This window comes from Pomacea canaliculata, linkage group LG11 (genome assembly GCF_003073045.1).
Source record: "Pomacea canaliculata isolate SZHN2017 linkage group LG11, ASM307304v1, whole genome shotgun sequence".
NCBI classification, from domain to species: Eukaryota; Metazoa; Mollusca; class Gastropoda; order Architaenioglossa; family Ampullariidae; genus Pomacea; species Pomacea canaliculata.
The window spans coordinates 21,541,544-21,553,647 of NC_037600.1; the positions used below are offsets into that span (position 1 = coordinate 21,541,544).

The window sequence follows — 12,104 nt, forward strand, 5'->3', positions numbered from 1 at the left end:
CAGGTCTACACAATCACACTCTCAAACACAATCACACTATCACAGCATGTAATCACACTCTCACAGCATGTAATCACACTCTCACACCACAAACATACAGGTCTACACACAATCACACTCTCACAGCGTGTAATCACACTCTCACGCCTTGTCAGTACCTGGCCTTGTTTATAAGTCACTGAACACCTGCATAAAGAGCTTTTATTTGTTCTTCCTTTCGTGAACAGTTAATCAGTCAGGCAGGTAGCAGGTGACCCTACTACACCCTCGCAATACGCCGGTCAGAGGATGTCTGTGAATTGTCTAGCACAATAAACACCAAAACTTCCTAGATGTCACAACAGTTCATTTCTTCTAACTGTAATTATTGAAACTAGTTTAACATTACATTTCACACGTGCTTTCAGAACTACTGTAAGTAGCGCACACTTCTGCTGAGCGCAGCGCCATCACTTTCGGTGGAGTGGGGTGGGGATGGGTGGGGATGGGGTGGGTGGGGTGTGGACATCGCAAAGCAGGACAGACACGAGTCAAATAACAACAACAGCTTAAAAAGCAACAACGGGCTGGCGACAGTCGGGCAAAAAAAAAAAAGTAATAAAAGGAAGAACTTGCAAACCACTGGCAGGTAACATGTTGCTGTGAGTGTGTTTGGCAGAGTGAACAGTGTGATGTGTTCACAGCTGTGTCCCACGGAAAGCGCGGACAAGACGGACAGCACTGGGTGACAATGTTTGGGGTTTGACGAGAAGCAAGTAACATCGTACAACCAGCAAGTGAACACATCGAGACTGGAGTGATGACAAAGATAGAAACCCTCGCGGGCCAGAAGATGGCGGCTTTGCCAAAATCGCGACATTAAGCAAGAAATTATGTTGTGTCTGTGTATAATGAGCGGGCCGGATGTGGCCCGCGGGCCGTAGGTTTGGGCCACCCTTGCATTGTGATACAAGAGCTGATGTGGAAAAAAGACGGGAAAGGGAAGAAGAAAGTTCTAGAAAGATGAGTCGGTAGGCAGCAAGAACAGTTCCGCATAAGCACGTTAGTCAAAAAGGGAATTGACAAACCTAAATGATCATTCATTCATTAATCCCTTGTCTGGTAGTAGTTCTCGGAGGTTCTGCTGGCCAACAGCTCTGCTCAAGGGAGAGAAGAACTGTAAATGTAACGGCTGTCAAGTCTCTCCCCTTGGGTCCATCTTGAGCGGCGGTGAGAGAGTGCTGCATGGAATGACCACTTTATTCCGTTATGTTTGTCAACAAGTTGTTGTTCAGGACTTGTACAAAGTACAGTCTGCTGCAGGCAGCAAACGATGGTGTTGCTTTGTCAGATCCTGTCTATCCTGTCTATCCTGTCTACCCTGGCCATTGCCGCTGCTGCTGCAGTCGCGATGCTGTTGCGGAGGTTTGTCGTCGGCTTACGTCTCTGGAGAAGATGGCTTTTGTCAGACCTGATCTCCATTCTATATGTCTATATATGTATCTATATATGTATCTATATAGTATGTATAAATATGTATCTATATAGTATGTATAAATATCTATCTATATAGTATTATATATCTATATAGTACGTATATGCCTCTTGATCTCCATTCTATGTGTATATATATGTATCTATATAGTACGTATATGCCTCTTGATCTCCATTCTATATGTCTATATATGTATCTATTTATGTATCTATATAGTATGTATAAATATGTATCTATATAGTATTATATATCTATATAGTACGTATATGCCTCTTGATCTCCATTCTCTGTCTACTAACTGTCTCTTGATCATCGGCACGCTCCAGAAACGTCCGGTCGCCTTAGATCCTGTCTCACCACACACACATGCGTCTTGCTCTGTGTACGCAAGAAATTCACTTCTTGTCATTGTGTGGTCGAGTTATCGCAAAGATGAGGACGACTTTGTCGAGTCGACCCCTGCCCCTCGTCATGTGACCTTTGTGTCACGTGAGCAAGTCATATGACGTACCTGGAAACAAAATGGTGGAAGCGAGATGTCTTCTGCTGCTGATCATATGCACACATTGGATTGTAGCATTTTCAGCGACTGATCCCGTACCGCCCTACGTTGAAAGCTATTTTGACCAAACAATCGATCACTTTAATTTTAAGTCGAATGGAGAATCAACTTATCGCCAGAGGTATCTGACGCAAGGTGAGAACAGAATTTGCTAAATCAGAGAAAGACGTTTGAGATTCATTTTTCTTCAATTTCTTTGAAAATCATTTCATGCAAATATTTCAGTTATAATACTGTATCACACGTGTATCCTGTGAAGCAATATCAATTCTTATTGCCAATTTTGTCATATATTTGCATGGAAAAAATTAATGATAATCTATATATAATGAATATATCTTCTTAAAGTAAAAAAAAGTCGTTCCCATGTTTTAGATAAATGGTGGAAGAAAGGTGTTGGTCCAATATTTTTTTACACGGGCAATGAAGGGGACATCACAGACTTCTGGTCAGCAACTGGATTTGTGCACGAGTTTGCACCAGTGGCAGGAGCTCTTGTAGTATTTGCAGAACATGTGAGCAAGAATTAATTAGTCATGTAACATCTTTCTAACACTATTTGCATTGTTTGCAAAAGGAAATATTTAAAATATATGAATAAAATAATTATAATAATAATAATAAAGGTTTCTTGTATAGCACCTTATCCCTACCCTAAGGGCAAGCTCGATTAAGGCACTTCACGAAAATAAATAAAGATTTTACAGCACATTCTACAGATTTTCAGCGCTGTGGACAGTCACTTAATATGAGGTTGCACATTGTTTTCTCAGAGCAGTTGCCATGTGTCTTTTTACAGTTGAGGCCAAATGAACCCCTATAGCAAGCTTAATTATTTATAGAAAAGTAACTGTTATCCTGATCTCACACTTGCCATCATATACATTACACAGACTATATTCCTTTTTACTGCTCAAGGAGCATAGGGCCACAATATTTATTTATTATATTCAGAAATATTTTCTCTCATTAATGAATATTCATCTTTATAAGCAGCATAGATCAAGCCTATCAAAGTTTGATGTGTAAACTCTTCCTACTATTACAGACAAAAGTGTCATTGATTAATGTAACCTAAGTAAAGCTGATTTATTTATAAATGCTTTCAAAGTTTCTTTTTCAAAGGATTTTATTTTTAGGCTACAGAGAAATATTTAAATGAAACTGTGTTGTATTCGTATATTGTCAGCAATGATGTGCACATTCATCTCTTGACGTATGTTTAAGAAAGTGAACTGTAATTATACACTTAAATGATGTACATAAAATGATACACAATATACATCTCCCTGCATGTTTTATAATGGTACAGAATCAAGTGCAATAAGACTGTGAATTTGCAAAGCATTGTCTCTGTTGTGTGTTAATACAGAGGTATTATGGAAAGTCTTTGCCATTTGGAGACAAGAGTTTCACAGACCCATTCATTGGGCTTCTTACTGTGGAGCAAGCACTGGCTGACTATGCTGTACTCATTACATCTTTAAAATCGTCTTTGAACGCTTCCAGTGTTCCTGTCATTTGTTTTGGTGGCAGGTAAAGCATTGTGGTGTTGTTGTTGCTGGGGTGGGGGGGGAGTTGTAGGTAAGTCAGGTTGTATAATGTTCCTATTTCATTTCACTTTAACTGCAATAACTTAGGTAGGACACAGGTTGTTATTAATGTGTATGTTTAGCTGTGTTACATGTTGCTCTGGAGGCCCTAAGTTTAGGCCATTTATCTATACTTCTAATCAGTGTTTTTCAAATTGTTGTTTCCTTGCTTGTGTATGCTTTTCTTTGTTTGAGGGATGCAACTGCAATGACCGACCCTTTATATGTCGGTGCATGTGTATAAGATGTATACATGTCTGTCACACTAACGCAAAAGCCTTGTCCAAACTTGGAATAAATTGTATTGTTTTTTTTTTGTTTCTTTGATAAGCATGAAGCCATGCCTACAGTTTGGTTCTACTTCTAAGTTGTTCTCACTTTATACTGCTTTCTTAACACTAACACTAACATGTACCCTCAGGCCTGTGCGAGCATGTGCAGCACACATTTACATTCTTTACAGAGATCATTTGATTAGCAAAAAGAATACAATCCATTTGATTGGCTGATCCTGTCTTCAGTCTGTTTTAAATTTTAAGCATTCTTTTACCTGTATTCATTGTGTGCTTTTGAGATTGATATCTACCATATCCTTCACTATATTTGTTATCACAACAAACTGGGATCCTTTTCTGATTTCTGAATAATTTTTTTTCCTTGACTCCTTGCCAGTTATGGTGGCATGCTGAGTGCATACATGAGGTTCAAATATCCCAACATTGTGACGGGCAGCATAGCAGCCAGTGCACCCATCTACATGTTGGACCCATCCACCGACAAGTCATTTTTCTTCAACCATGTCACCTACGTAAGTCACAGATTTTTGAGTGGTGTTGCAGAAGGCTTGTTGTTCATTTGAATATGAGCACATTTCTGTCTGTGATTATTAGCATTTGTGTGCATGTCATGATGTGCATATCTACCATCATTGCCATGGTTATCCAACTTATCACCACAAAATAAAGTTTTCTCCCACTTTTCTTCCCCAGAAACTTTGTGCAAGTCTAGTGAAGATTAGGTTTACATTAGGCCTGAAGATTAGGCCTCTCTAGGCTTTTAATTAGGAAGACTCCCCCAACAGCAGCTATGTGAGCTGAAATGAGGCCCTGATTTATCAAGACATTAGAAGAAAGGCGGGATCTAGCTACCACATGTCATTCCTTTAATACAGTGAACCACTTAACTGTCCTCATGGTCCTTATGCTCTGAGATGATATCTCATAATTTTTATTTATTTAACTTTGTTTCAGGACTTTTTAGAAGTGAGTGATAACTGTGTGGCATCAATTAAAGCAGGTTTTGAGGCCATGGATAAATTGGCACAAGCAGGGCCACAAGGTATTTTTTCTATAAAGAATGTTCCACCCATACCCTGACTGGAAATGGCATTATTCAAAGCATCTTTGTTATTTACATAGTAAATTTGCAGCATGGATATATGAGATGCATGATAGTCACTGGGTAAATTTATCTAAGAAAACTAGAATTGTATCAGAATACTTCTTAAAATGTTTTAATTAACAAAGCAGGCAGTGTATGTCTAATTAGATACTGACATTCTTTTATAGTAGACACTGTCATTCTTGTATAGTTGTCACTGTGTGCATCAAGAAATCTGTCTTTATGAGTGGATTGGTTCAGAACCACTTTAGTTTGAGTGGATAAAATTTTCTTAGCATTACAAAAACATAACTGTGATCATCAGTAACCTGTAGTATCATTTGAAATCCAATGCTACGAATTTCAGCTAGAGATATAGGTGGAGCCATAAAAATAAGGACATTCAAGAACAGTTTCTTGCCTTTGTTTTTGATAATGAGATGTCTTTGGAACACAAAGTAATGACAGAATTTTTCTCATTCCTCTGAAACACAAAGCCTGAATTTATTTGCATGTCTGAAGCCATGCCCTCTTGTACTCAAATTATAACTAGAGAAAACTTTAAGGTATTACCCTAAAGTACCATGTGTGTATGCGTCAAGTACACTTCACTCACCATCAATTCACATTTATTTATCTATACAGGGCTTGCAACACTCACTTCAGACTTTCAGTTGTGTTCTCCCCTTGCTGATTCAGGACCATCATACAGGCATCTGCTCTTATGGCTGCGCAATGCTTTCACTAACTTGGCTATGTTTGACTATCCCTACCCTGTAGACTTCCTTGGCTTCAAAGTCCCTGCATTCCCAGTGAAGGTAACCAGAGGAAAGTTGAGATGAATGTTGCAGTATTATAGAACGTACATGTAGAGATTTTGTTAGAGGATATAACGAGACTTTTTTTTATTTGTCTGTTTATTTATCTGCTAATTCATATAGTGCCCTTACCCATCACTAAAGGCAGACCCTGAGCATATTAACACCCTATACCCACGACAGTGCACCAGCACACTCACAAAACACCTGTTAAGTAGACATCAAATGCCCCTTCAGTCACACACACACTCACACTGCATATGTTAAGTAGGTATCATGCACCTTGAATCTTACACATACACACTGCACATGTTAGATATCAAATGTCCCTTTAATTACACACACACACTCACTACATGTTAAGCAGACATCAGTTGCCCCTTCAATCACACACTACACGTGTTAAGTAGATATCAAACGTACCTTTAATCACTCACTTGCACAGACTACACAGGTTACATAGACATCAAATGACCTTTCAATCACACACAAACACTGCACATGTTAAAGACTAACCTGAATGGTTTACATTTTTGCAGATATCAGTAGATATAGGCGATGTAAACCTAACCTGTAAATGTCAGCTTCCAAAACCCATCCGTTAATGAATTATCCACTAGCAAGTACACGATTTGCACCTGCAATCAATGATCACTGCTATCAGTGTACAACGTCATGCTGGTGCACTATTCTCAAGGTTGCCAGCAGTCAATATGAGTCAGAGAGAGAGAATGAGCGACAGTTCAGCTTATTCAGACGTTGAAAGTCTGCATTTCTCATGCTAAAGTAGCAGTTTTTCAGAACTATGAGAAATGCTGACTTTCATTCTGAATAATCCAAACTGTCACTCATTCTCTCTCTCTGATTCCTACAAAAGATTGCTTGCCAGAGGTGAAAAGAGAGAACTTCTAATTTCTTAGCATTATTCCAAACCCATGACACCTGATATACTAAATTTTACTCATAACTAAGGCAAACACAAGTGTATACGTGTTTTGATTTATTGTGACTTAATGATTACTCTGGTAATGATTATTATTACTGATTGCAATTATTATTATTACTATTATCAACTCGTGTTTTCATTGTTTACTATTGCTATTAATGACTGCATTGTTAATGAGTGTAGTATTTAGTTGTTTATATTCATGAGTGTAGTATTAATTAGGAGTGCTGATGATACTGCTAAAGATTACTGTTTCAATTATCCCTGTTCCTCCTGACCCATGCAGCAGCGGTCCGGTGGCACAACGGTTAGTGCCTGTCACCAATACAGTGAAGGTTGGCTGCCCAGAGTTCATTTCTCGTCTCGGGCACGCTGTTCTTTCTCTGCACGTGGCATCTGTTTACAGGGCTGGCTGCTTGCCGTAATATAGCCTTAGCTGCTGACACGCGTAAAACACCAATTCCCCCCCCCCACTGACCCATGCAAGTAAAAAGGCCCCAAATAAGATTTTGTTTTGCAGGCAGCCTGTGATGCAATTTTCAATTCATCAGACCCAGTCAAAGGCCTTGCTGCAGCCGCAGGTACAAATTTCTTAAGATATCTTCTTCATCTTATCATCTTCAACTAATGATGGTTAAGGAAATCCAATGTTTTTTCTTAATGTTATGATGGTTTAATGTTAGAATTAATGTTTAATGTTGATAATAAAGTGAGCCTGGTTTTCGAGATCCAGTTTAAAATCTTAAAAGCATTTGGCGTATATGTAAAAACCAATTTTAAGCTGAATTTGCCATAAAGGTACATTTCAGAAGGTATGTGCTTGTAACTGAAAGGCAGGACACATGGTGTAAGCGAACTTTCTTCTCACACTCAGCCAAAAACAAGAGAAGAGCTGGCTTACCACAGGAATTCATTTTGGTTGTAATTCAGTATTATCTAAAATGTAATCCACTTTTTAAACAGGCACAAGGGACCTTCATGTTTTGTGTAAATTTAGTTTGTTGTTTGCTGATTTAGTTAACATTATTGTACATTGTGCTAATGCAGGGGTGGGCAACATACGGCCCGCAGGCCGGATCCGGCCGCGACGGGATTTTGACTGCCCAGACTGGTTCTGGTCGTACATGATAATGTGGCAATCTCCCACTACATGTACTAATTACTTGCTTACTGCGGCGATAATAGTGACTGTTAGTTATTGTTGGGTTCTTTGTTTCAGTTAGAATTAGATTTAGAAGTCGGCAAGAAAGCAGTATGTTTGTTGTGCAGTGAAAGTGTTGCCGTATTGCAGTACAACGTTACCGCCATGATGCGACGACACGCAGGCTAAGGCATGGCAGGACTTTATCAGCAGCGGAACGGCAAACAAGAGCAACAGAACTGGACAGAAAACTTGTAAACACCAGAATGTATTCGTCAAAACCAAAGTAAGCAGAAGGCTGCTACTCATGCCAGCTTTGTGTCGCATACAACACTGCCAAGCACAGCAAATCGTTCGGTGATGTGAATTTGTCAGAATATCACAACACACTTTCCAACCTGGAGACTATGGCACCCAGATGATGTCAACTGAGAACTACACCAATATGATATCTACACTAGACAATGAATTTGCTCGTCGTTTTGCGGATTTCCAGAAACTTCTGCTGAATATCTTGTCATCCCGTTTACAACTGACTTTGAGAAGGTGCCGGATGCTCTACAGCTGAAATTGACTGACCTGCAGTGTGACTCTACCCTGAAAGAGAAATTCCAGTCTGAAAGCATTGACAAATGTATGCGTCAGTGAATGAGTCCCCAACCTGAGAAAGATGACATGAAACTACTTGTTCTGTACATACATTTGTGAGCAGACATTTCGACCATGAACATTACCAAGACAAATCTGCGTTCAGTATAACTGATGTTCACTGCAGTCGTACTGAGGGTTTCTACGTCGATGCAGCCAGTTCAAGCAACTTGCTGACAACTGTGATCGACATTGACTTCAGCAGCTATGAAGATACATTACGTTAACATAATACTGTTTTCATATGCTTTAAAATTAAAGTTTACGAGTTTACATTAAACACGATTTATTCCTGCATAGGTAGATAAATACGCGATTAAGTTCATTTCCCCATATCCGGCCCGCCGACCGGAGAAGTTGCCCACCCCTGTGCTAATGCTTCATCATACAATATGCCATCAGATGCTATGTGCTAAATACTTGTTGTAGACAGTGTAATAAGTCAGGTCCTGTCATCTTGTGATGCAGGTATTTTTTATGATGTGCACGCCCATACACCTCCATGCTTTAACATCACAGCAGACTTTGTGGAGTGTGCTGATCCCACCGGCTGTGGTACAGGCCCTAATGCCTTGGCCTGGGATTATCAGGTAAGGGATTCCATGTTCTAGCAATAGAAAACTGGTGCAGTTGTGAGCATCTGCATGTGGCAGTGTCCATATGTGTGTGGAGGCATTTTCTCATCATTGCTACCTTTTGTTCATTCATCTTTTTTTTGTCTCTCACTTTCTACCTGTCCAGAAGATATTGCGACAATAAAGTACAGCTTGAGTTGAAGAAACATGGTGTTTGTCTGACTAGGCGTGCACAGAAGTCAGGCTACCTGATGGCAGCAATGGACAGACCGACATGTTTCCACCATTACCTTTCACACCAGAGATGCGAGCAGACTATTGCAGGCAGCGCTGGGGAGTGGTGCCAAGGGACCAGTGGGCAGCTGTTAGCTTCTGGGGAACCAGTGGGTACAGTGATAGGACTGCAGTGATTCTTAGCATCACTTGGTAGTTTCAGTCAGTAGCAAAGGACACCACATACAATGAGATTATTACCAAGTTACAGTGTGACAAGCACAACACCTGGAACCATAATTATGAGGCAAGAGTAATTTGCCCAAGAGCATCATGGCAACTTCAAGGGCAAAAATCTTCTTTATAATTAGGAATGGTGTTCAGACCCCATGGATAGTATTTTGTGTTAATTTACCACAGCACATATTTGCTATTCTTTCTCTGCTACATTCCTGAGGATAAAGCAACATTCAGAGTCTAGGCACCATTTGCTCACTTCCCTCTTCCAGACTTTTATTCTTGCTCTCTTATTTTTGCCACTGTGCGATGAACTGTTGTCTTGTTTTAACTGTATTTTTTTGTCACTTGCTGATCTTCAAGTTCGTTTGTAGTCCTGTGACTAAACTTGCATCCACAGTGGGAAAATGTGCTTTATATCGTTATCAACATGATGATACATTGCAATAATACATGGAAAATTGCAGCCACTCATTTTCTAAAAAAATGTTTGCTTTCATGTACCTAGATATCAGCAAAAGACATGAATAAAAAGATAAAGTTCTTGGATGCATTGTCATATTTACAGCCACATGCACATAGAAAATACACAGGTGTGTGCACATGTACATAAGGTGTACCTGTAAGTTTATGCATACACACACATTCATATAAATACATAAAGCATGCAGTTCAACATTCACCCCTGTCTTGGAACACCTTGATACACTCAGTGTACACCATGTATGTGCATATTTGTGTGTGTAAAGAAAGTATGCAATAATATGTCTAATGATAATATCTACTACAAAATGCAGACATCATGTTTGTCTGAAATGTTCCAAATGCTTGTTTGCTATTGTTATATTTTGTTTGTCTACAGAGATAAATGCAAGCTCAAACATTGTATTTTCTAATGGAGATCTAGATCCATGGTACGGTGGTGGGGTGAGTGCACTTGTGACTATGCTCCACACATCATTATATGTGCCAGTGTGGGCATGTGTGTGATTGTGTTCAACACATTACTGAGTGCCCATGGGTGTAATTATGCTCTACATATCACCGTGTGTGCCAGTGTGTGCATGCATGTGGGTGTAAAGGCTTACTTTTAAGTTTATTTACAACAGTTGTCATGTAAAACAGTAAAACTACTTACATAAAAACACTTTTTTTTACAAGCAACTATATGCAATGTCTCTGTTATTCACCTACCTAAAAGGAAGTTATGAGCTTATATCTATATTTACATATTATTCTTATTTACATGTCAGGTGCCACGCAGTCTGTCAGATTCTCTTATTGCTGTACTAGTCAAAGGAGGAGCACATCACTTGGATCTGAGGTAATCTTACAGATAATTTCTACCTACAAACAGCTGCAGTATTTCATATTTGTTTCTAAACAATTCAGTGTTTTGGTGTTGGATTATTTTGTCAGCAAAACAAGTTTGACACTATATCCTCATGTCAAAAATAAAGATGTGAAGGAATGGTGTAAAGGCATGGATGAAAAGTTTCAAGTTGTTGATCCACTTTGTTTTCTGGGGTGGTTTTCAGGGGAAATAATCCACTAGACCCTGCAGGAGTAATTGCAGCTAGAGAGCTGGAGAGGGAGTATATCTACCTGTGGATAAATGGTGCTATGAACCTCTGACAGGCTTGCATCATCACACATCTGTCATTCCAAAGTCTGAGACTGGTATTTCAAACAGCATCTGATGTCACATTGCACTTTGTATGTCTTATGGTTAAATAGCTACCACATGAGTGTTTGATTAAACTTCTATGTTTATAATATGGCTGAGTGTTTTACATTTAGCATATTAAACTCTTCAACACCCACACACACAAACACTCCCACATATGCACATACATATGCTTGCACACCTGTTTGTACACATGAACTCATTGCTGATTTTGCAATTCTCTCTGTCCATGACAGGAATTGTCTGAACAGTATTGTCCACATCTATTCTAGCATAATTGGTATCAAACAGAAGGATTTACCTTCTTTTTGTAATCAACAAATAGTAAGGAAACTTCACGCATTTTGTCAATGCCTGAACAGGTACTAATGAGAGGATTTGTATTACTAAGCTCAGGTAAACGTTATTCCATGCCCACATGTAAAAGTAACAAACACCTGAAATCGTTTGTGCCATCTGCTCAACCTCAGATGATGTGTCAGTGGTGTGTGTGATGTGATGATTATTCTTGATGTAAGTTTGTTGCTTGTTTTTTATTAAGTATATAATTGTCACTTACCTTCTTTTTCATTGCTAATATCTTTTAAAGCTCCACCTTGCAATGAACTTTATTCTTACTTTTATTTCTTTTTCCCCTTTTCAAATTGTCCACTGGGACAAATAAAGTTGATCACTGTCATCATGTACGAATGGGCATCAAGTCATGGAGCAGTTAATTGAAAACTATGACATACTAAATACTTGTATCAGATACATCTAAACTTCTCCCAACCCTCATCACAGGTTTTTGCAGATATGCGCTGGTTGTCTAAAGATATTGAGGAAGTGGCT

The 12,104-nt window shown here is 39.1% G+C and overlaps 1 protein-coding gene across 1 annotated transcript; it reads left to right on the forward strand.

The window, feature by feature from the left end:
• The first annotated feature begins 1,963 nt into the window (after nt 1-1,963).
• On the forward strand, nt 1,964-11,362 carry LOC112575816 (dipeptidyl peptidase 2-like). Its single transcript, XM_025257850.1, has 12 exons — nt 1,964-2,171; nt 2,412-2,551; nt 3,409-3,572; nt 4,301-4,436; nt 4,879-4,966; nt 5,654-5,826; nt 7,293-7,353; nt 9,030-9,151; nt 9,363-9,519; nt 10,449-10,513; nt 10,840-10,910; nt 11,125-11,362. The coding sequence occupies exons 1-12, from the start codon at nt 1,997-1,999 to the stop codon at nt 11,219-11,221; spliced, it is 1,449 nt and encodes a 482-aa protein (XP_025113635.1). The 5' UTR covers nt 1,964-1,996; the 3' UTR covers nt 11,222-11,362.
• The last annotated feature ends 742 nt before the right edge of the window (nt 11,363-12,104 follow it).

Coding starts and splice junctions, on each gene's coding strand:
- LOC112575816 (XM_025257850.1), top strand. CDS start 1,997: ATGGTGGAAGCGAGATGTCTTCTGCTGCTGATCATATGCACACATTGG. Junction 4,437..4,878: donor TCTTCAACCATGTCACCTAC/GTAAGTCACAGA, acceptor ACTTTGTTTCAG/GACTTTTTAGAAGTGAGTGA. Junction 9,152..9,362: donor CCTTGGCCTGGGATTATCAG/GTAAGGGATTCC, acceptor TTGTCTGACTAG/GCGTGCACAGAAGTCAGGCT.